Raw genomic sequence first — 25,917 nt, 5'->3', positions numbered from 1 at the left:
CCCTCAGGCTACTGCACACATCTGAGGGTGCTGCCTCAAGGTGGGGCCTGGAACGAGGCAGGAGAAAGAACCATGCAGAGCCGGGCCTCTGGCCAGGGTATGCCTTTGCTCATATTTCTTGATCCTGTCTACTTCCCCAGTTGCTGCCCCACTTGCTTTCTTCTTCTCTGGCACCCAGAGCTTCCTGCTTGGATTTCTGCCTTCCCTATGCCGCTTCTGCAGCATTCTCTCACACCCTCTCCCCTCACCTCCTGACCTTGAAACTGGCATGGAGTCTTCGGAGGTCATTACCAAGAGTGTTTACTACTGGCAACAAGATAGAGGAGGAGGGTCTGTCCTCTGCCTCCCTCCCTTCCAGCTGTGTTCATGTTCATCTATCTGGTGAATATAAAATGGTGTTTCAGCCTTTGGACCATTAGCACATAAAGCAGTCAGGCATGAAGATCATGCAGCCAGTCAGGCATCCAGACCTGCTAATGAAGCTTCATGTCATTTGGTCTACCCTGATTTAAGAGACCCAAGTCAGATTTAGCTCACTGCCAGTTACAGAGCAGTTTGAGTCACCAAATTCCAAAATGAGACTAAAGTAACATAAAGAAGTTCAAATGTGAGGTTCAACCAGAACCTGCTACACTGGAGCCCTAGAAACAAGTTTATCAGCAGACACAAGACTTAGAATAGTTCTTTCTTTTTAGACATGGTACCAAAGGAGTTGTCCAAAGGCACACAATCTCACATTTAGCAAGAGCAGAATTCCCTCTTGAATATAATCTTTTCTTTCTAGCCTAGCTCTAAACTTCCTCCCCATCTGGGGTGCCCTTTCTCACTTTCTTTACAGACAGGATAAAAAACAAATGTGTGAAGCAAAGCAAAGTATACTGCATAGAAAACCACCAACTGTTAAGAGCTGGGAATTATCAAGATAAAAAAGTTACAACTTCAAAGGAGAGGAAGTTTCCCATTTTCAGCAAATATATCCTTGGTAATACTAATTATTGTTAGATATGTGTTTATTATATATACATATACTCTCCTTTTTGTCTGTTTATCCTTTGTAACTAGTAAACTATCTTCTGAGAAAAAAATCTTGTTTGCTTAGTTTAGATCATAAACTTAGAGCTCAAAATATTGATCAGTAATTATTTAATTGTTCAATGTTACATTTCATTAGGTAACTCTTATTTTTCTGCCAAATCTTTCCCTTCAGCCTCTCACATGATTGGGGCCCTTAGATATTTAGTGATGTTAAAATGGTTTATAAATACATTCCATCAACTAGTATTTATTAAAAATGCCTATTCTGTGCAAAATTCTATGCAGAGTTGGTGAGAATGCTGTAATGCAAACAGAAAAAGAGAAAGTGCTTCTTTCAAAATGTTAAAATGCAATAGGAGGTCACATACAGTGCCAGTAGATCAACCCATCATCTCAGATCAAAACCGACATTTTAATGTCTCTGAAAATATTTTCTTAACTAGTTAGTCCATTTCCTAAATCTAGGCATTTTTATAAATGTCTTCAAGTAAATGATTTAATGTCTCATTTTATATAGAAAGTTGTCTCATTATTCAATGAAACATAAACTTTATGTCCTCTTTGATGTACTAAGAAGGAATTTGGAAGAAAATGAAAACTAGAAAACTAAACAGAAAAGTAGCTCTTAAGGACATGATTACAACTGATTATAATCAACACACACACACACATACACATTAACACAAGGTCAAAAATATACTTGGGCCCTCCTATTCCTAGAGAATTGCCAGTTTCTACTTAGAAAAAATGGCAATAATCCTTTTTCCTTTTTTTAATAGTTTTCTACTTCTTCATATCTGAATGTCAATGACCCTTTCAGAATTCCAGTGAAACTGATTTGCAGGAATTAATGCAGCAACGGAGCTAGAAGTGGAGGCTTTCCTCATGGGCACAAATTAAGCTCATATTAGCAAGAATTAGAGGCTGCTTCCTTTCCTGTCTCTATGTCCCCTTCTTAGAGCTAGATATCAAAACACTGATACAATTAAGGTACTGCATACTGGGGCACAATTAGTCACATTTTCAAAAATAAGAACTGTGGTTAAAAGAAAGTATTATAATATCAAAACAAGTATATTGGTCTACTATTTAACCTTTAAAAATGTTAACCAAGTCTTTAAAATGAAAACATTTTACAATTCCGCTCAGCTTAGATTTCCAACAACTATCATCTAAAGTTTAAAAAAAATCACAAAATTCAAGTAGACTTTACGTGGTATAGGAGGAGACACTTTTTAAAAATATCAGGCCACCACGTCCTCCTTCAAGAAAAAGCACTTACTTGTGTCTGTTTCTAAGGGTGTAGGTAATTTTATGTCTCTCACTTCATGGTAAAGAGAATACAGTTTACTGGGACTGAGGGATCTCATTCCTAACTTTTAAAATGTTAATTTAAACTACTTCTTAAATCAGTCATAATATTTTTGAAAAGACAACTAGCAGATAAAATAGACTCAAGGAAAGCAAATATATAGTATAATTACCTTTTGCCTGGTCCAAAGTCCTCACCTTCAGGCATTTCTGCCCTTTAAAAACAATACTATCGTGGAAAACACAGCCCTTAGCCCCACGATGGTTTCTTCTCCACTCTAAGGATGAGTATCAGCAGGGGAAAACCCCTGTGCTCAAGTTCTTTACTTTTTGGAAGAAAAGTACTCCTCCTTTCCTCAGAAAGTAGGTGTTTACAAACTCCCAAAGCACCTGCCTGTTGAATGAGCTGGGGTATTATGACTGCCCTCTTCTAAAAATAAATAGGTCACCTCTTACTCCCAGTACCGTGACAGGCAGCTGGGAGCAAGCGCTGCCCAGCTGCCCAGCATTTTCTCTCTGGTCGTGTGAGAAGGTGTCACCACCCAGCTATTAACCTTTATTGGGATGACTTCACCTGGGCCTGCCTACCCTTTCTCTTTCCTTTTTTTCCTGGCATGACAAGGTACCCCACCACAGGGCGGTGTGTGTGTGGCCGCAGGGAGCTTGAAACTTCAGCCTGGCTATCAGATCTCACAGGAGGGAGCTGGAGGGCAGAAAGCAAATGAGCTCTACGTGCCAGAGTAGAGAGGCTTGTTTGTTCTGAGAATGCTTAGCCACTCAGCCAAAGATCTCTTTGCGTGAATAAAAAAAAAGGTGGGGGAGAGGGGGAATGCCAAGAAACAATTGTTTTGAGGGATATTGTTTTGCAAGAAAATCTTTCTTTGGGTCATCTAGATTTCTCAGCTCAGGATAACTATGCATACGCATATAAGTCCATGCACAATATGGTTTCTTCTGCGGGCTTCCCTGTCATCAGGAAGCAGCTTGACACTGGCACATGGCCAGGCTTGTGAGTCTGAGATATTTTGATAGCTGGGCTCATTAAGGTGCAGGAGACCTCAGTCACCAAGTAACCTAATTTGTTCAACTTCCAAGAGCAGGACAAAAACTACTTCGATTCTTCTTGTCTCCAAGGAGGCTAGAAGAAAAGTTTGTACCTGGGTGATCAGAAGGTACAAACTTCCAGTTGCAAGATAAATAAGTCATGGGGGTATAATGTACAGTATGGTGACTATAGTTAATAATATTGCATTGTGTATTTGGAAGTTTCTAAGAGAGTAATCTTAGAAGTTCTCATCACAAGGAAAAAAACAGTTGTAACTGTGTGGTGACAGATGATAACTAGGCTAATTGCAGTGATCATTTCACAATACGTACACATAGCAAATCATTATGTTGCACATCTGAAACTAATAGAATGTTATAATCTCAAAGAAAAAAGACAGCTCCCTCCTCATTAAAAAATAAAAAAGATTAGAACTATTATTGAGATTCCCTTAGGAATATATCTTAAAAAGCTTTGCATAAAACTTGAAACCATATTTTTTTTCTGATTGGGAACGTTAAGTAAAGCAGTAGGCAAGATTTAATTATTAAGAAACAATATACTTCTTAAAATATATGTATTCCATTGCCATAAGATAGCTAAATTCAAGACAATGCTTTAATATTTCACACAAGATCTGAAGTTTAAGGCTTCAAAGTGTAAGGTTAAGTTCTTGCGGATACTCAAACATGTAACTCAAATACTGTCAACCTTGGAAAAAAAACAGTCATAAGCAGAATTCCGAACATCGGGTTCTACAGGAGCCTCTCAGAATGGCAATGTGCTGTGTTGTTAGAAATTCCAGGTTTAAAGAACTGAGAAGTTGAAGCACTGAAAATATTATCAGTGAGAATATTTCAGCACTCTTATTTAACCTTAACAATGCAAAAATGCTGATTCTACAATCTCTCAGTTCTGACAATCCTTTCTCATTAATTTTTCCCTTTGTTCTCCTAACCTCCTAATTAACTGTTTCTTGGATATCTGAATGTGGCTGCTATTGGGCTTTCTGCTGGTTACTGCAGAATTGCATATATCCCTGAAACCTGCCTCTCAATTTTGAAGGACAGTGAACCCACTGGTGCAGTAACAAAGGAATTACCCATCACTGCCATGAAATATTTACTGAACTATTTCCTATAAGCACTCCTTTAAGCATTTTTAAATTACTTGCTTCAACCACGGATTCCCCTTTCACTATATTTGTGTTAATTTCTGACATCCATAAGAACAAGGAGGGAACAGGATGACACAGGAAGAAAAAACAGAATGTAGTGACATGAGTGGCACCGTGGATGACTTCCTGGCATTGATGACACTGTCAGTCCTGGGGGGAAGGGGCGCATTCCCTCATCATTGCTGACCTAAGTCTACCGGGCATCCCCAAGTCGAAGGACTCACAGAACAGAGACCCTGAGGGCCTCGGAAGCTATCCAAGATTTAAGATGCTGAAACTGGGGTGAGCACAGCTCAATGACCCACTGTGGGTCAGGCTCCAGGGCTGAGCGCTCTCTTCAGTCCTACAGCCACAGGGACAGCAGAGCCCACACATTCTGGCAAAGGCTCACACGGATAAATATGTCCATAGTTTAAGTTTTCATATACACATGCTCTTTCAAAACTTGTATGCATGTAATCTTAGGAATATACTTCAAATGGATATTTTTCTCTTCCTTTGCAGTTCAGTCCTAAAGTATGACCTGAGAAAATCATTGCAACATCAAAGCTAAATGTCCACTTTTCTCAATGACATCTTTTCTCTTCACACAGTCACTGCACTGAGCCAACAGTTTTGTTTCTTTTCCTCTCTTCTATAGCAGCCTTGACTGAAGCTCTGGGACTTCCTATCACAGACAATAAGGGCACCCTCCCGCTCTTGGAGGTTACAGGGCAGTATTAGCACGAATGGTCAAGGCTGCAGGTGTGCAGTGAGGGGAACACGTGGTCATTGGTGGATAGACTATGAAGATGGGTAGGGTAATACTTCACTAAATAAACAAACCTAACAGAATTCTTGCTGAAGGCAGGCCAGGGTGACCACCTATTACCTGGGGGGTGCTGGGAGATGAAGAATTTGGTTAGATACCAAGTGAGCAGATGTCAAGGATGGGGATTCTTGTCCAACTGACTTGACAGGATTCTTGCAACAGCCAGGTTTCTGAGGATGTGCCCAAGGACAGGGCATAGTAGAAAAAGGGCTCAGAGGAGCCTGACTAGAGTTTGGCCAGAAGAGAGTCTTTGTTATTTGCTAAGAACAGGCACATTTTTATGTGTTATATTAGCATTCAGGCTACAAGCTATAGACCTTCTAGAGTTGCCCTGTCCAGTATGGCAGCCGCTAGCCACGTCCAGCTACTAAGCACACGAAATGCGTCTATTCTAGATTTTTAAGATGGAGTGGCTAAAAAAAAGAATGTAAAATATCTCACTACTAATTTTTATATTGATTATTTCTTGAAATGATAATATTTTGGGTGTACTGGTTAGACAGAATATATTAATTTCATTTGTTTCTTTTTTTTAACATGGCTACTAGAAATTTTAAGTTATATATGTAGCTTGCATTATATTTCCATTGACCTGCACAGCTCTAGAATTTTAATTCTCTACTTCTCTGCCAAAATTGGTCTATGTTAGACATAAAACAACAGCTACAGTCAGGGCTGAATGGCTAACATAGCATTACCAATTGTTTCAAAATTATTTCCAGAATTACTTTTAAGAAGAAGGAAAAAAGGTAGAGATTACAAAAGGCAACTAACAGGACAGTGCTGAGAAGAGTCTACTGAACATTTACTTCAATATCCTGGCCTCAGCTTTCCTCCACTTAATATCCTCTCCCACCCTTCCTTCCCTCCAGCCTCCAAAGATGAGATCCCACAAGTAACTCCTTCCAGGCCAGCTTGTGTCCTGAGCTCTGGATTCCCTCTTCTCCTCTTTCCTCCAGTTTGTATCACCAATTATCGCACCCTCTTCTTACTGGTTTGTGACCCTCCCAAATTCTACTGGCTCCTTCCGCTCACCCGCAAACACATCCAGGCCCCTTCCGGAAGTCCCAGCACTGACCACACATCTCCTTCTGGTTACTGACCTCTGTTTCTGTCCCCTACAGCCAAAGGCCCTAACCAGTGGTCTGTGGTGGAGTCACTCCTCACCAACACAACCTTCTGTCCCACTGTGACCCTGACACTGCTCTCTAAACACAGCTAATACCTACTATTCATGTAACCTGACCTGACCTCCTGGTGTCATTTCACTGCTGCCCCCTCCCATTGTCTTGGTGGTGCCCCCACCTCTGGCGTACAAACTCCATTCTCTGGGCTCAGCGCCAACTTCTCTCAGCATTCCTTCCTGGTCTCTTTAGGTGCCCCTCATCTAACAGGCTCTTAAATGTTGGTGATCTCTAGGGCAGGACTTCCATGCCCTTACACACACTAATTCCATAGGACTGGGATGGGCTGTGAATTTGCTCCCAGATGCTCCTGGTGAGGGACCCCCAACTTTGAGAAGGCAGTCCTGGCATTCTAACATTGGCCACCTTCCTTTTCATGCTATACCATCTCCCTAGGAAATCTAATCCCAGATTTTCACTCTCACCTCTATGACCAAATCTATATCCTCACCAGAAACAGTCCAGACTGCCAAGCCCATATAGCCTATTACCCACTAGTGGTGGTACCCTGGACTGCCTCTAGCTCGTGAAAACTGTTAGCATCTCCTCCCACTCCATGTGCAAATAAATAGTTTGAAATCAGCCATGGTGGGAGTATTGACACCACGGAAAATGGCAAATGCGATAAATCAAGCTGCCTATCCTCTACCCATTCTGCGCCAGCTGTTAAAAAATTAACCACACACTGCTGATTACTAGACATCTTAACCTGTGTTAAATCAACTTAACAGAGAGGCTTTATTTTGGATTAAGGGGGTCTAAATGTTTTAGAAGCCTACTTAAGAAAAGCACAATGTAAGCCTATAGATGCCTCGAAGTTAAGAAATTGAGACCTAAGGCTGACCAACCATAAGCATCCAACAGGCCTTCCCAAATAAGGTAGGCACCGAAGTTTTAGCCCATCAAATTAATTGCTTTGCTTGGCTTCAGTCTTCTCTTTGACAGTCTTGCCCCTCCCTCCTATGAGCTCCTAACCGCTTCCAGTTTGGTGCCACCTGACTCTTAAACATTTTTAATTGAACTTCAGTTTACCTTTTAACACCTGTATGTCCCACAAATATCTCCAAAAAACAAGTCCAAAGAGGACCCACCACCTCCTGGCAACCTGCTCCTCCCCTGACCCTTTCTGTTTCTTTTCTTCTCTGACCTCTTAAAAGAGTATTCCCTCATATCATTCTCAATCCCAATATTCTGATGTATTTCCTTCACAAAATTTAGCAATATCTCATTTTATCTTCACTATCTGCTTACATGCCAGCTATCTGAATATTTGCTTCCCAATGTGGCAGGTAAGCAGGGACTTTATCTTCTAGTTCATCACAATACCTCAGTAGTAATACAAAGCATAGGAGAGCTAGCTTGAGCGCAGAACCTGCAATTTAAGTGATATCATTAGTTAAGTGATTAAGTGAAGAAATGTTCCCAATGGTCAACTGAGGCAGAAAGGTGGGAGCTCTATGCACACTTCCCTCTCCCTCACCAGACAGAGAAGACTCACCCAGGGCCATCAGCTCGGAGGCACTAAGCTGTATTTGTAACCCACCCTGAGTGTCCATACTTGCCGCAGTGACTGCCTTAGTTCAGATCGGCGTCACCTGTTTCCTAGGCTAGGGGCAGCCAAAAGTTTTTGATGAAACACTCTTTGCAGTACATGCACTTCCAATACATTGCACAATGCTAAGGTATACGCATATTACCTTTTCAGTATACATACATTATTCATAAATATTTTATGTACTTCATAAATCATACAATTTTAAATGTGGATAAAATAAACATTCTTTATAACTGCAAAAGATGTAAAATGACCTAGAGGCCTATCAATAAGGGATTAATTAAATTATGGTGCCACGAAATCCTATCTTGCTGCTAAAGAGAGTAAGATTATTATGAAAATCTTCACATAATATAGCTAGTTGAAAAAGGGACTAGAAAAGGTGTATAGTCCCACTTATGTAAAAATATACATTTATATATTGATGAAAATACCCAGAAAAAATATGTACGAAGAAAGGGAAACTAGGAGGATGAGGGGTGAGGGGATAAAAAGGGGAGGGGAGGGGAGAGGAGGGAAGAGAAAGGAAAAGTTTTCCAAAGGATCTACACTGAGGTGTTAATCATGGTTTTCTTCTCTGGCTTAAGGAAATACTGCCTTGCCAATGGGTTTCAGCCCTGGACAAGTTCACCATGGACTCAATGTGACCAAAGAAATGACAGTAGAATGTTTCTGGGATGAAAGGGTTATACCCAACTTTATTCCCATGATGGTACGTCAATCACTTGAATCCTGCCCACTCAGAGTGAGTCTGCAGGCAGCAAGCTGGTCTCTGCCTCTGGGCCTCTCTGCCCCCGCAGCCATCTCAGTCTCTGTCCTCAGAGCTGCCACCAATCCAGCCTTATGTCTGCTCTCCTGCAGCTTTGCAGCTGTGCCACCATGTCACTTAGAGGGCTGGGCGGAGCTCTTTATTTAGAGTCAATAACAACGCATTGCCCACACATGTGTAGTGAGCCAGCCAACCAGGGCCAGGGGAGAATCCTGGCCACAGGAAACTTCACTTTATCCACAAAATACTGAGTATTTTCCATGCTATTCTTTTTGCCTGTCTCTATTTGCTATTTTTTCAGCAACAAACTGCTCTTACGATAAGAGGAAAAAAATTGTTTTTAAAATACAAAAAAGTAAAAAGGTTGCTTATAAATGGGAAAGGAAATTTTTTCTGTGGTTTCCTATCACTAAAGGGAAAAAATATCACTTGGGAAAGAAGGCCTTCAGAAGCACACTCCCACTGACCACTCGAGCTTCTTTGAGATTTTCACTCAAGCCAAATCAGTAAGAATCCCCGTCTCGGAGGAGTTGGCTCATAGAAGACATGTGCTGGGTATAAGGGATATAATTAATCCCTTATACATGTGCTGGGTGGAAGAATGAGAGAAAACCAAAGCAAGCCTTCCACCTGCTGACTCAAGAGCATAAGGATTCCCCGTCTCCATCTCTTTCATGTCCCGCCAGACTCACAGTGTTGTCAATACAGCATGCGTTTCCCATGAAATTCAGAATAGATATTATGCACTTTGCAAAAATAGAATAAGCATATGTATGGAACTCGTATCAAAGCCAGTATATCCAGAACAAAATTGGAAAGGACTTTTCCTAGATTGAAAAAAAAAATCAAATGACTGTTTATATACATGGTATAAATGACACCAGTCAGGAATGAAGCTCTGGTAAATGATCACAACATGCTGCCCCACTGAGAGAGATGGAAGCCTCTCTCTTGTTCTCTTGTTGGTGGAATCACACTGAGACTTGTCCCAGATCAGTGGCTTTCAAAGCAATAAAAACTCTTTTTCCCCAAATGCTATGCTATACCAACCTTTAGCCAAAGTGTGTGTTACTCAGGCTTAAATGGGGGCAGGGCACTGAAAAGTCTTCCACAAAGGCAGCCCCTGAATCAGGTCCTTGGAAGCCCAGTTGCTCAAAATACAGTTGGGAAACTGTGACCCGGATCATGTGGACAGTCAGGTAGAGAAAGTGGGGATCTTTTTTCTCAGTCTGTTCTAATAATAATTAGAACAGAATCAACCCAGTTACCCATTTTATCTTTTTTAAGCTTAGCGTATGGAGTGTTTTCCTCAGATTTATTTTCATCCAAAAATAGTAGGCAAACTAAAACCAATACATGGAGCTTCTGGTCAACAGCTTTCTGGGAGACCTTCTTCCTCTCTCTGGACACCCCACTGTAGTCACTCTACTTCCCAACCTGGGATAGTCCCCAGATGCGCCTGTTGTCCTGGTGCAATTAGCGCTCCTCAGAGTACCAGTGTAGGCCATCAATAATACATCACTATTTTCTTACCCCTACTTGTCAGAATTTCCATTTTGCCAATTTGTGCTGGACTGTCTCATATCTTAACCGTCATATAATTTGTGATGACCTCAGCAGGGACCCCAACTGGACTGAAATCTTTGCTACAGACCACTCAGTGAGTGGCCCCCCTGCCCTCCAGTGCACTCCATGTCACACCTGCTGTCTGACCCTGTCATGGGCTGACTGTATCCGCCACTAAGAGAGAGGTGGAAACAAAGCTGTCAGAAAAAGTTACAGAACACAGTGCAGCCGCCCAAGGGATGCTAGAAAAGCCAGCAGCCTGGTGGAGGAGAATGGCCAGGAGTGGATGGAAAGAAACATGGGAAAAGAGTCGGACATGGGCAGCAGGGGAAAGGCAGTCAAGAAGTAGAGAGAAGCCGGGTGGTGGAAAGGCAGCAGAAAGCACCGTAAACAACCTAGCAGCCTCCCAGAGTCGCGTCCTGTGCCAGCTGTCCATTTGTGACGCTGATCTCTAATGGGGGCATATTTGGTGTGCCCTAAACTTTCTGATCTAATATATTTCTTAATAAAAGTTCATTACATGTTGCTAATTTTTATATTGTGATATTTAGATTTAGGAGTTAATGACCATTTGAATTCATGAAGCAAAGTATAAACACCCTGAACAAACCCATATGCCCACTCATTCAGCAGGTTCTCAGCAGGAAGGGTGGGGTGATGGCAGGTGGAGGGGAAGAGCAGGAAGCTACAGGGAGCTCACAGAGTACAGGAGTGGCCTCAGGGGACATGGAGAGGAAGAGGCGGCAGCTTGGCCGCCGCTGAAGGAGGAGAGGAGGCCAGGGCTTCCTGAAACCGCAGTGCGGGCCTCACGTGTCCCATTGCCCTATGTCACTGTCGCGGTTTTTGTTGTGTCCTCCGTGCACCCACCTCATTGCACTAAACTCAGTCCCTACAAACTCTTGTTTGGGCCCTTCCCAGTTGGTCACCTTGCCTGGCTTCCTTCCTACTTATTTCTTCATCCCTTCTCTCCTTAAAACACAGTGTGGCTCTGTGTCAAGCCAATTTCTTCCTCTCTTATCTCCTCTCCTTCCCATCCTTCCCCAGAGCCCTTCTCCTGCTGTCCCGGAAAAGCTTTTATAAACACCACCAGGAGGAACACAGACATAAATTTATGGTAGAAATAAAATTCTTACGGGGGGGGGGCTAGGTTATCAGTGCTCCAGCTTCCCTCCACAGAGCACACATGTTCCTGAATAATATCACCTGCCTTCTTATTAAAAACTCTAAGGCCCTATGTGCACTTCAGGGGTGAAGGCTGTTGACAGAGAATCTCTGGTTCCAAGAAATTGAGAACAAATAGCCATGGGAGAGAAAGAACTCTGGCAGGTCTCACTGCTCTTAGCAAACATAAGGAAATGGAAAACTTCTAAGGCCACAAATTGTAAGAGACAGAGGTCTTTGTGGACGGTAAAGACTGGAGTAACTCAAGAATGGCACACAGCTTAAAACAAACCTCATCTCTTGAGCTTAAACATACAATGCAAGACAAGGGGCAATTATAACCTGTTTAACTATGGATTATGTAATACTTTTGTTATATGTTGATCTTCCTTGTCACATTTTGCTTATGTCAGTGTTAAATTATTTTTCATGACTTACATAGTACCTGATAAGAGCTTCTTGGCTACACATTTACCCAGCAGTCTGTAGAGAAGCCAAACTGAAATGGAGTCTTTTAAGCTCCACATTCCTACAATAGTTAATTATTATTTCCACATTTGCTTTGAAGTTATGGGTTGGGTGTCCAGAAAACCTGTTTCTCGTCCCTTTTTTACACAGGCCATCTGGCACCTGTGGCCTCGGCTCCCTGCTGAGCTCCACGTGCTGACCGGGGTGGGGCTGGGGGAGATCTCAGACACTGCAAGAACCTGTCCTCCAGACAATGCGGGTTGGGGAAATGTGCTTGGGGCCAGTATCCTACAGCCTCCAGGCATTTTTGAAGGGGGACCAGCCCCTCCAGAAGCATTTGCTACAAACAAAGCTGGGCTCTGTTGATCTTCCTAAGTGAGACAGAAGAACGCCTTGACAAGAGAGCTCACAGCTGCTGCTTGCAGAAAGGCAGATGCCGCCAATATCCTACTGGGACAGCAACTCCTTACTGCCTCAACCACTGCCTGTCTGATTATAAACCCTTTTATAAGGGTTTACCTCCTCTGGGCCACCACAGGGTACTAAGGGATACACTAACAGAGGTGACCTGAGGGTGTCCTGTGCCTGCACTTCCACCAGGGTATGAGTAAAACCCCTTTGGTGACTAGCGAAGGCAACGAGCTTTAACATACAGGGAAACAAATCCAAAATGTGAACTTTGTAGAGCCTTAGAAGAGAAACAGGGTCCAGTTGGACTTGATGATGTTAACCCGATTCCCTGACACCATCACAATTCCAAATGGGGATGTCTTGCCAATGGGTTTCAGCCCCGGGCAAGTTCGCTGTAGATTAAGTGTGACCAAAGAAATGACAGAACTTTCTTGGGGCAAAAGGGTTTATTACCCAGCTTGTTCTCCTGGCAGTGGGTCCAGCACTAGCGTCTTGGCCTATGCCCAGAGCACTGGGCCGAGCTCTTTTTGTGGTGACATGGTAATAGCTTATTGCCTAAGGGTGTGGAAGCAGTAGCCTAGCAACAGGCCAGTTACATCAAGTGATTTAGGTTCAGTGAGGATCCTGGCCGTAGGAACCCCAGCTTACCCACAGGAGTTTCCTCTAGCATCCAGTGTAGCTCTAGCATAAGCTGGATTCCCTCACACAAACTTGTTTTAATAAACTTTTTATTTTTGAACAACTACAGATTTGCAGGGGAGTTATAAAGGGAGTTCCAAGAGCTCCCACATACCCTCTGCCTAGTTTCCCTGGGTTACCACAACACACCTGTCACAACTAACACCCAGCCCGGGCACATCACTGTGAATTGATCTCAGCGTCTGCAGTTCCCTAGGCTTTTTCGGTAACCTCCAACTGCCTTCCAGGCTCCCACCCTCAGCACCACCCAGCATCCACTGGTCACATCTCCTCTGTCTCCAGGGTTCTGAGAACTGCTCAGTGGTTCCTCAGTTCCATGACCTTGAAGGTTCTGAGGACTCTTTTGTGGACATCAGATATGCTGCACAATGTCCCTCCATGTGGATCTGTCCGACATTTTTCTCAGGATTAGAATGAGGTTGTGGGTTTGGGGGAATAAGACCACAGAGGGGGACGCCCTTCTTGTCACATCACGTTGGGGGCTCACAATGCCCATGTGACTGGTGATGTTTTTCACTGGTGATGTTAACTTGATCACTTGGTTTAAGTAGTGTTTCTGGGTTTCTCTACTGTAAGATTTTTTTTCTTCCTTTTCCATACTCCAGTCTTTGAAAGCAAGCCTAAGTCCTACACACTTTCAAGGGAGGAGGAAGTGCCCACTGGGACACTGCCCCACCTCCAGAACAGGGGAGCAGAGACATGTATTATTCAGAGTTCTTCTGCAGGTGGCTTCGTCTCTCCTCCTTTCACTTATTTACTCCATCTCTTGTATCAGTAAAGACTCACAGGGATCCATTGGGCTTACAGTTTGGGTTATAATCCAGGGCTATGATATTGATTTTTGCAGCCACACACTCGTTTCTGCCCACCCTCTCCTTCAGATGGTGCCTCCAACCCCTGCAGACACTCGGGGAGGCCACCTCTCTGCCCTCTTGGAATTGCTCCACTCAACGTGCCCCACCCTGCTCCCCTCTCTCCAGCTGGGCGGGTGCTAATCACCACACACCCAGGCTCAGCCAGGATTATCTCGCTTCCATTACACCCAGTGTCGGCACCACCCAAGAGGTGGCACTGGACTGAACCCAGAAGACAGGGTGGGCCAACACGGGAATAAAAGCCTGCGTGTCACACATGTGCATCCAACTCTGACACAGGTGAGACAGGGTGCTGGGGGTGCTCCCTTTTGGGGTGCCAGGTGCTGTAAGTAGTGTCCATGGAGGGGAGCTGTGTGCACACGAGAGCTACTTCCAATGTGGTAGGAAAGTCATGACATCCTGCCATTTTTTCCTCGCTCTGGTCAAATTTCCAGGATTGAAACCAACTCAGACTTCCTTTCCATGTGTGCCATTCGTCCTTACCGTTCATGTCTCTTTCCTATTTTGAGCAGTAGAGGAAGTCCATGGTTTAAAAATGGAAACGAGACTTGGCTTCTTTACCTGCACCTACTTTTAGGATCAAAGCATGGCAACGCCATACACACAGCTCATCATGAATATCCACAGTGCACTCAGGCTACCAGACACTGCTTTCAGCCTGCTTATTTATAACCAACATGGATTGTTTATATCAAACTTGACTTAGTAAGACAATGAAACTGCAAGTCATATTGACAACTTTAGAGGGCAGTGACCTGTTTAAGACTTCTCCTGGTCCAGCTTCTGTGTCTATCATGAGCAGTTAAAATTTAAACGTCACTTCAGTCCAAACTATAAGTGAAGAGTGAGGGACATGCCATGTTAGGAGTTGTTGCAGAGGCTAGCAGACACCACGTGCAGATGGATGTGCAAGAAGGGATAGGTGTTTACACACACCCTCCAGTGTGATGGGTTGCCTTCTCCCTCACGGAGGTGCAACTGCCTTCAAGTCATGAGATAAACAGGGAGTCTCACCAACAGTGTGAAACAGCTGTTCCCAGTGGCTTTACGATAACAGAGAATTACAGATGCTAAAGGCGAGAGCAAAGCTCCTCTTAGGGACGAGATGGTGCCTTCCTCTGCCTGCACGGAAGCAAGGTCCCCTCGTGGGCCTGGCAGCAGTTTGGGCAAAGCTGGGTGACAGAGACTGGGCAACACTGGGTTCCCCGGTGTTAGTCAGGGTTCATTCCCAAAGAGGGCCCTGGTGGTGCCCCTCAGAGTCCACCAAGGGGGTGACGACAGTCCCTTTAAAACATGCTCTGCTTTAGTGAGATTATGCCTCCAAACAAGGATGTGGCCACATGTTTGTGATCTTACCAAATCTCATATTCCAAGACTGTACATTCCATTTCTTTGTTTTGATTAGAAAAGTACTGGGGGACAAGGAATGGCTGAAATGACACCAATCAATGCTTGTTTGAGAAGCCTTGAGATGTTACAGGTAACCCTGACAGAATTAGTAAAAAAAAAAAAAAGTGACAGCAACAATAACAATTAAAAAGAAAGAAAAAAACATTCATCATAGATTTCATACCTGTGTGTGGGGGTACAACCTCACAACCAAAGGGGCCAAGTGTTACTGTAAATAAGCCCCTCAATCTTCTTCAAAAAGTAATATAGTGAGTGGTCACATCATAAAGGCTGATACACAGACTGGTGGTTGCCAGAGGCAGGGGTCAGGGCCGGGGAAAGGATACCAGCTTCTGGCGTCAAGGTAAGTTCTGGGATGTACAGAACAATATGGTGACAGAAGGTAATAATACTGCATTGATATTGGAAAGTCACTGAGAGAGTAGATTTTAAAAATTCTCATCCCAAAGGAAAAAGTGTATGTGAGACGATGGACATTCACTAAACTTACATTTCACAAAAATACTTATCTTGAATCATTATATTGTACTTCTTAAACTTACACAATGTTATAGGTCAGTTATATCAGAAAAAAGATAAACTGGAAAATAAGATTGTGGAAAAAAGATAGACTGGAAAACAAGATTGAAAGTCGTTTATAGCATGGTACAACTTTCAGTGTCTCTAGTTTTAAAAATGCTCTATCACAACTTAAAGTGAAGATAACTTGTTCTGGGAAATGTGTTAGTCTCAAAAAGTGGCCCTAGTTGCAATGAAACTGACATGAAGAGAAAAGAAAAAGCGCCATTTTGAAACTAACGCTTTATGTGAATAGATGTGATTTTTATATGTATCAACCTAACTAAATTTGTAGAGATTTTTACGGTGGTTACAATTTGTATGAACAGAAAATGAGCCCCTTTACATTTACATGACTGGAAGCCTAGAAATTCAAGGTGGTCAAAAGATTTTTCTGGATCTTGGTGACGGAAAGGAGGGCCATCACCATACATCTGAGGTCCCCCTACATGGGCACAGGTTGCATTGCGAGTGGAATGGGAATTATCTCTGGCTGCTGTACGGAAACCAGCTCTTTGGGATCAAGAGAAGGTGGGAGTCCAGTGGGGGGTGAGCTGCAGCACAGGCTCAAGGGGATCCAGGGAAGAGTAGGGGATCTAGGACACATTCTGGAGATGGGGCCAAGTAGGTTTACCAACAGGCTGTGTGGAATGAGGGATGTGGTGAAATCAACTGTGACTTCAACTACTCACCTGTACACCTCACAATCCTTAACAATATAACTTTGAAGAACATCTAATGGCATGAGATGACTGGCATATTAAAACAGGGGTTGGACAAATTTTCTGTGAATGCCAGATAGTATTTTCAGCTTTGAGGGCCATATGATCTCCGTCAGAACCACTCAGCCCCACTGTGGTAACAGAGATGATACGTAAACGGGTGAGTGTGGGCCACAGCTTGCCAACCCTGTATTTTATACACACAACCTGACAAATTATAAAAGAACATGTATCTATTTGTAATTGATTAAAGAAAACCGTCTGCAAAGAACTATTATTATTAGTGATTATCTCTGTGACTATTTTCTTTTGTGGGCTTTAAGTATTTTTGGAAATTTCCCCATGTATATATACCTTTTGTAATCAGATATCTACAAATGGAAACAAAGTCTAAGATTGTCTGTTTTGGTGTCCTGTCATTGATTATACTTTTTAACAGGGACTATTTAACATAAAAATACTTATTAAAAAAGTCATCAGTGTGAATGGATTTTAAACATGTGTCATATTCATAAAATGGAATATTATTATGCCAAAAAGAAGGAAATGAAGTGGTGATACAAGGACCTTTTTTGCTTCTGTTTTTGATGTTGTATCTAAGAAACCATTGCCTGGCTATACTTAACTCTACTGTATTATATATATTTGGAAGTTGCTAAGAGGGTAGACTTTATATGTTATTGCCACATGCACCAAAAAATGGTAATTACATGAGGCGATGGGGTTCTTAACCAACCTTCTTGCAGTAATCATTTTGCAATATATATGTGTATCAAATCATCACTTGTACTCCTGAAACTTACATATGATATCAGTTAGTTATACTGCAATAAAACTGAAACAAATACACAAAAAAAGTCATTAGTAAACAAGTTCTAAAATGGTAGTTGCAAAGAAATAACCTATAGTTGTGTTTCCTGGCATGGAGGGTGTCTGGATGAGCAAAAAAAAAAAAAAAAAAAAAAAAAAAAGTTGTTTTTTATTGCATTGGCCAAGTCTCTGGAAAAGATTGCATCTCAAATTAGCAGCCTGATTGTTTGCTGTCCAGATAAATATTGTGTTGCTATGACTGAAATCATCCTGCCACGTGGGTCACTCTGCCATATAATTAGCTCATCATATCAGGTGCAAATCAAACGAGCAGCACTCGCTGTAAACGTGGTAATTTAACAGACCAGAAACACTCTTTTCACATATCAGTAACACCATCCCCCAAACACTGGTCAGCAGCGGACTTAGAGCACATCAAACATTTTGATGTCTCAGCTACTTGAGCTCATTTTGTTCATGTCCTTAATTGCATCACTGTGCATGTTGTCAGTCTGTAGGGAGGTGGAACAGGGTAGAGAGTGAACTTAACCTTAAGTGTCCTTCAGGTGCAGAGATAGCATCTCACGCTCTATCATTTGCATTTACCCTGCCTGGTGGTCAGGTTCATTTTCAACCTCTCTATTTCTGTCAGCATCAAGTCTAAGCAAAGCCTAATGGAGCCTGACCTGTGTCCAGAATGCTGTACCCTGTGCTCTCCCATTGTATGATCCAGTCTTTCTGGCCCCAGAAGACCACACTGTGTGGCAGCTCCGATTTCCTTCTGCCCACTGCCCCTTGTCCTCCCTTCGCAAGAGTTGATCCTAATAAAGGTGCTGCATGCTCATTTCCATCTCACAGGCAACCTCCAGGAAACCCACTGTGGGTAAAATTGCAATATTTCCAAAATCTCTGGCCTGGCCTTACTGCATCTCCATATTAATAGGTGTTTCAAGGGGTGGAGAGAAGTAGTCCATCTTCACATCTATAGGTGCTTACAAGGGGCAGGGGGAAGAACAAGTGGGCAGCTGAACCAGAGAGGTATTTGGGGTTTTGCTACACAGCCGGAGAGACACAGGCAAGCAGGAGTAGATGACTGCTTGTAAGCAACAAACAGGTTTCTCCCACTTTATTTCTCCCTTTGACTGATTTCAGCTTCAAAGATTTATTTGCCCTGGGCTGGGAACATATTTTCGCCCAGAGTTACACCCACCCTGACTTTCATCCTCTCCTCTGTTGCCAAACTGTTTTTCCTTTACAATGGAATTGTAGTTCCTTGCCTGAGCAATAAACCACGAAAGTGCAGAGTCTGGTGTCTGGACTCTCAAGTGTGCTGTGCACAGTGTCTGTGCTCCAAGGGGCAGTTCTGCCAAGTGACTCCTGGACCAGCCTGCCTGGGTTCTAATGCTGGCTGGCTGGACTACATACCAGCTGTGTGACCTCAGGCAAGTTACTTAATCTCTCTGTTTGTTCCCTCATCTGTAAAATGCAGATAATAATAGTATTTAACACAATCCTTGTGAAGACTTAATGCATATGTAAATTTTGCAAATTGGATTGGATTGGATTAAGTATATTAAAACAAGAATGTAATAGTGATCTTGTACTACTGAGAACAGCATAAGCATTTTGACTGTCCTACTTAAGTGTTTGCTTTAAAAATAATAATACTGGCTTTAGAGAGTCAATCTCACATTTTCCATGTGTAACTCTGGGTGGGGCAGGGAGTGGTGGTGGGTTATTTTCCTAGTCCAGGGAAAATTACCTTTGAAACCAAAATCAGTCAAAGGGAGAAATAAAGTGGGAGAAACCCATGTATGGCTTACAAGCAGTCATCCACTTCTGCTCGCCTGGGTCTTTCACTACCCGGCTGCAAAAAAGGACCCCACCCAACCTCTCAGGTCCAGATACACCCTAGCTCCCCCATGTAATCACCTATTGATATGGAGATGAACGAAGGCCAGGTGAGAGACTCTGGAACTACTGCAACTTCACCCACACCATGTCACTCTCTCCAATCACCATGATCTTTCCTTTCTCTGACTTTCAAAGGAATATCAACCTAAGGACTGAATGAATGAAACTATTTTTAAGATTTCCTGTTTTTTCATTTTTGGCCCCTCCTCACTGGGGCCAGTTCACCCCCTGATAAGATAATGACAACTGCAGCTCAGGAATGTTTACCATGTACCAAAGTGCTTTGTGTTAATTGTTTCCTAAAATCCTTAACATGTCTTGAGGAAGGTGTTTTTCTTATCCCATTTCATAGATAAGAAAACTGATGTTGAGAGACGAAGTATATTGCCCAAGGCCTCAGAGCTTGCAGATGGCTGAGCCTGGGCTACATTTTTCTTCTCTTGAATCACCCATTGCTCATAGCACAATTCTGGACTCATCAGAGATGCTTATTAATTACACAGCCTGGCTAATTGATGGACTCATTTAATAACTGCTTATTGATACTACTCACAGGACAGGCTCTAGGCAGGAAAAGTTCAAATGGTCCCTGTTGTCACCAAGTTTAAGTGTGGCGGGTACACAGACAAGCCAGCAAGCAATTACAATGCTGTGATGGGCGCTCTTGTAACAGGGGGAGTAAGAGGGACGCGGAGAGTACAGGAGACAGTGTGGGGTCTGCAGCGAGCAGAGGAGGCTTCCACAGGAAGTGATGTACTGGTGATGGTAAAGGATGTGTCTGGACCAGGGTTAGGAAGGAGAGCCTTCAGGTGGAAGCAAAACAACTCATGGCATGCCAGAGTTGACAGAACTGAAGGAGGTCTGCATGTGGAGGTCCACTCACCAAGCATCAAATGGCATTTCTTCTAACACATTAGGCGGTGGACAGCTCTGAGCTGGGCTTCTCTCTCCCAGCACATGCAGCCAACAAGTGGGCTAGGAAGGCTTCCATGTGCCCCTCCTCCTCCGGCAAGCTCCTCAATTCCCCAGGCCATGGCAATCACTAGGAGAGTGCCAGGGACCGTTGCCAGACCTTCCAGGGTCCTGCCACGCTGCTTGAGGCCCTGGGGCTGCCAGGATGGAGGGGATGACCCCTGTCCTCCTTGGCCTTGGGAATCTCCATCAGAAAACAGACCCTGAGACCACACGAGGTGTCCCGGTATCTGATGGAGACCTAATGACACTGAGTGTTAGTAACTTATTTGTCACTTGAGTGTTTGGGTGTCTGGGCAGTGATGTGGTTTTCTAGAACATCAGAGGTTATCTCCATTTACTCATTAATGTTCAAAAGGTTTTTCCTTTTTTGGTTTTTTTCTTTTTGTTTCTTTATGCTGGGTCTCCATGGGAACAATAGAGGGAAAGACTGAAGAAATGACCTACATGTGATTTTTTTAAATGTTATTAATGTGTACTATTATTTGCATATTTCTGAAGAAACTCCCGGAAATTACCTGAACACAAACATAATTGCAGGAAATCAGTGCATGAAGTTAGGTTAGAATGACTACAGTGTAAGTCAGCCTTGGGAAAGCAAGTTGGGTTCCTTCATTGTTTATTAATATCTTTATTTTGCAAACTGGTAGAGCTCATGTAATATAGCTCAAGTACAAGACTATGGTGAAATTTAAAATAATGATAACTCTGTGGAGTATAACAACAAAGCAAAAACTGAAGGAACAAAACAGCAGCAGACTCACAGAACCCAAGAATGGACGAGCAGTTGCTAAAAGGAAAGGGACTGAGGAAGATGGGTGGGAAGGGAGGGATAAGGGGATTAAGGAGTATTATGATTAGCAAACATAATATGGGGGGGCACGGGGAAGGCAATATAGCACAGAGAAGACAAGTAGTGACTCTATAGCATCTTACTATGCTGATGGACAGTGACTGTAATGGGGTATGTGGTGAGGACTTGATAATAGGGGGAAATGTAGTAACCACAATGTTCCTCATGTGAAAGCTGAGCATAAGATTGTATATCAATGATACCTTAATAAAAAATTTAAAAAATAATAAAAAAAGACAAAGGCTGTGGAACTGTTCCATGTTAAAGAACATTAAAAGTGTGTTATAAATTTTGTAAAATGTTTATAAACAAAAAAATAATAATAAAATAATGACAACTTTGAAGACAAATATCTTAGAATTCTTTCATCTGACAAAATCAATAGCAAATCCCAACAGAGACAGAAACTGAATTTATACAATATGGTACCTGAGATTTACTGACCGTGGCACTTTGGAAAGATCTGAAAAGAGGTGACAAACAGCCCTTTTAGAAAGATGCTCCTTCTGGATTCTGGACTTTTAGAGCTGAAGGGAACTTGAAGAGGATTGAAATGCACACTTCAGCAGCTGAACAATTAAAAAAGGTCTTTCGTAAACTAAGATTCTCTTACCTGCTTACCCCAGGAGTCTGCCCACTACCCCATTCCTCGTCCCAACCCCACCTCCCAGTGGAATTTCCAGTGGGGAGGAACTGTGTCAAAGGCAGACCAACCTAGAGGTCTCCGGGTCTAAGCCGTTCCTGACTGATGCTCAGGGATGCAGGAGGACTTTCCACCTGGTGGCAGCAGGGGGGCCCCTGAGGCAGTCGTGGTGACGTTTCACACCTTCATGAGCTCTAGAACTGGAATGACCCGGAGTATCAGCCAGAGCTCCTAGTGGCAAATAAGACTGACACTTGGGCTGGTTTGAACAGAAAGGGAATTCACTAAAGGGCAGCCCAGGGAGTCTCTTGAAGGGCCAGAGAACCAGGTCCCGGAGCTGCCCAGATCTCACCACAGAAAGGCTCCACCGTAAAACCCAGCAGAAGCTCACAAAATGCTGGGCACCCTGGAACCTTCACCACTGCTGTCTTAGAAAGTGGATATATCAACCATCGCCCTTGCCAGAAGGATACCTTTAAGCCAGCTTCTAATTCAAAGTCTAGGATCATGCATCTGGCTGGTGGAGCCTGGGTTACATGCCTACATCCTAGCTTTAAAGGAGCCACAGAAAGAGCCTGCTGGCTTCGACCACGGAAAGGCATGGACTCGTAAGGTGGAAAATTCCCCTTCTTGGGTAAGTTCTTCAGAGGGTCTGGGCAGCCATAAAGACAGACACATTTTTACTATACCCACTGATTCACAATAGTGCACATTATTATCAACAGCAACGAAGAAACGAGCATCAGGGTATGTGCCGAGTAGCTGAGACTTTGGCTATGCATGCACATGCTCTCAGAACCGAGATCTGAGTGGTGTGAAGGGATTCTCCCCGAGGTTATCAGCTGAAGTGCACAGTGCTCCACACTTGCCCAGCACCGCTGGAGAGCGAGGATGTATAGAGCAGGTGGAGCAGGGGAGAGGAGATTACCCTGTTTACTTCAGCCAGCCTTATCAAGGCCAAGGTAATCATGTGATAATGTGTGAATGAATCAGAAGGGGTAGCCCGGGTATTTCTGTACTCATAGCAACATTCACACTTCCATCCCAGCCAGTTCCCATTATCCTGAGTTTTTACCTGCCACTTGTTGCACGAGACTCAGAACCTCCCTGCTAGTAATTTGCTAAGCGTAGAAGCCCCCTCAGAATTATACTCTGTGCCAGGGATCAAACTTTTGAAAGGCAATGTCTTCTGCTTTTTTTCATTTTCTGGAAATGATGGTCTCTTTGCAGGAGCCACATCAATCTTTCATTCATCAAGCATTTTTGGTGAGCACTTATTAAGCGCCACGTACTGTGCTAGGCCCTAGGGGTACATGGGTGGACAAGGGAGACATGATCTCTGCTTCACGGAGCTCCCAGTGGGTAGAGAAGCTGGATATTAAACAAGTGAAGACATGAATAAACATATAAAGACCCATTTTGTTAGGAACTATGAGAAGCTGGGTCCTAATGAGGGAGGAATATAAACCAGAACGCTTACATTGCTTTGCTTTGCTTTTTCCCTCCTCTCTCTCAAATATGCACAAATGTATTTTCAGTGTGTGTCCTGTGTCAGTGCTCACAAGATTCAAGTGCTCTACTTGATCTCAGTGATGCTGAGAGCAAAGAGAACCCCCCACCCCACAAAACAGGTGTGGTAGTTTGGGGATGCACGCCACATTGGGGTTGACAGAAGACCCACCTGCCATGGTTAACTGCCTGACGCATAGGTGCATACAGAGTTTACTGAGTCCTGTTACCTCCTCTGGAGCCCCCTTCCCCTCCCATCCATTTCAGTTCTCTGGCTTGAAGTGGGACGCTCAGGAGCTGGCCTGGGTCAGCACTTCCCAGCTGGCTTTACCAAGAGAAGAGCCTTCCTCTCCCAGGAGGCAGCCTGGAAACCAGCAAGCCCACGTGCCCCTCCAGGAGAGCAGACTCACAAAATGCCCCGAAGCTGGACAGTCTTGATAAAACCCAAACTCACTCCTTATGTCTTCAAATATGAAGAATCTGGTTACTTACAGTGACAACAAGAGAGTCAAGGACTATGAGTCAACATAAGAGGATCGCCTCGTAACACATGAAATCACCCACCCAGTTCGTCCCCAGAACCCAGACATGCCGACATTTCGACACGTTTTAGCTTCTCTCCCAAGGTGCCACCAAGACCTACATGGTCTCAGGACAAACATGTTTCCCACTTCATTTTCTCAGCACTCTGGCATTTCTTCCCTCATCTCACCCATGAGGAAATACCACCTCCACAGATGTGTCAGAGCACACTGGACGGAGAACGTGCAAACCATTGTGGGGTGGCACAGCTGTGTGCCCAAGCCTGGAGGTCAGGGCACAGTGCTGGTGGCACCAAAGCAAAAAGATGCCTGAGATGGTGCTTTTCACAAGTGAAAGCTCGAAGGTTTTATACCTGATGGGCTTCCAAGATCTCTCAGGCTCTTGCTTTGGAGGAGCATTTTAGCAGACTAAAAGAAAGTTTTTAAGCTATGGATTTGCTTGAGCGCCCCTGGGATGAGCCCTCAGGGTCGGGAGAGCATATTCAAGTCAGAGGAAAGGCTCTATCTACCTTGGCCTCAAGCCATAATCGTCCCAAGATGGCAAAAGGTCCCATCTGAATTGACTGGTGGTCAGGACTCTCCCATCCTCTTCTTACTGGTGCCATGCCAATCCCACTCTGCCCGTGATGGCCCATAAGACAGGAAGGTACAATCCTGAGCAGGACTGCCCTGCCTGGCCCCAAACAGCTGTACAAACCAAAAATGCTCTTGGTCTCAGAGCCTTTACCAAGGAGCCAGGCACTGTGCAGGCTGCCATGGGCTTTAATCATCACCATGGCCCCCCAAATTAAACAGCATTTTCCACATAATCAAAGCAAAGAAATGCGGCTTTGAGGTTTTGTAACTTGCCCAGGGCCAGGTGCCTGTTAAGAAAGCTGGGTTGACTCCTACACTGTTGGTGGAAATGTAAATTGGTGCAGCCACTGTGGAAAGCAGTATGGAGGATCCTCAAAAAACTAAAAATAGAAATACCATGTGGCCTAGTAATTCTACTTCTAGGAATTTAGCTGAAGAAAACAAAATCCCTGATTTTAAAAGATATATGTGCACTTATGTTTATCACTGCATTATTTACAATAGCCAAGTAAATGGAAGCAACCTAAATGTCCATTAGTAGATGAACTAATAAAGATGTGGTACACAGGCACAGTGGAATATTATTCAGTCATAAAAAAGGAAATCCTGCCATTTGCAACAACACAGATAGACCTAGAAGGTATTATGCTAAGTGAAATAAGACAGGTGGAGAAAGACAAATACCATATGATTTCACTTATTTGTAGAATATAAAAACAAAATAAAATGAACAAAATAGCAATAGACTCATGACACTGAGAAGTGACTGGTGGTTACCATGGGGAAGGGATTGGGGTGGATAGATGAGGAGGGTGAGTGAGATAAAGGGGCACAAATATACTCAATCATAATACAAGTTGGTCACAGGGGATAGTAGTATTTAGCATGGAGAATATAGTCAATGATTCTGTAATATCATCCTATGCTGACAGATAGCAACTGCACTGGTGGGGGTGAGGGTTTTTTGATAATGTGGGTAACTGTGGAACCACTGTGTTGTATAGTTGAAACCAACATATTACATATCAATGATACTTCAGTTAAAAAAAGAGAGAGGGCATGCTGGTTTGAAACTCCAGGTGGTGAGTCTCAGAGCCCAATCTTTAAGGGCCCCTGTTACTCTGCCTGAAGCTGCTGAGCAAGGGTGTCCAGGCCTCAGCAAGGCGGCCAGCTGCCAACATCTGCAGTAGCTAAAACGTGGGGCCTGGGAGCGGGTGGTACACAGCATGTGGCCAGGACCATGAATCAAACAAGGTGATAGTTCTTTAAAGGGAAAAGGGCCATGTGGACTGTGGCCAGGGCTTGGCAGGAGAAGGCACTGCGCCCTGCAGAATGATGTGT

General features: G+C 43.6%; 1 protein-coding gene across 3 annotated transcripts in view; it reads right to left on the bottom strand.

Moving 5' to 3' along the window:
- Window positions 1-25,917, bottom strand: part of RETREG1 (reticulophagy regulator 1) — a 131,914-nt gene that overhangs the window by 33,263 nt on the left and 72,734 nt on the right. The window contains exon 1 of one of the 3 annotated variants that reach the window (XM_017653589.3): window positions 2,520-2,954. The exons of the other annotated variants lie outside the window; for them this stretch is intronic. Within the exon in view, the coding sequence (XP_017509078.3) occupies window positions 2,520-2,554 (35 nt within the window). The 5' untranslated portion in view covers window positions 2,555-2,954. Of the gene's footprint in view, window positions 1-2,519; window positions 2,955-25,917 lie in introns of those variants that run through there. 3 annotated transcript variants of the gene reach the window in all.

The sequence above is a fragment of the Manis javanica genome, chromosome 1 (genome assembly GCF_040802235.1).
Source record: "Manis javanica isolate MJ-LG chromosome 1, MJ_LKY, whole genome shotgun sequence".
In the NCBI taxonomy this organism is placed as follows: Eukaryota; Metazoa; Chordata; class Mammalia; order Pholidota; family Manidae; genus Manis; species Manis javanica.
The sequence above is the reverse complement of the archived record's forward strand: the minus strand, read 5'-3'. Positions and strand labels throughout refer to the sequence as shown.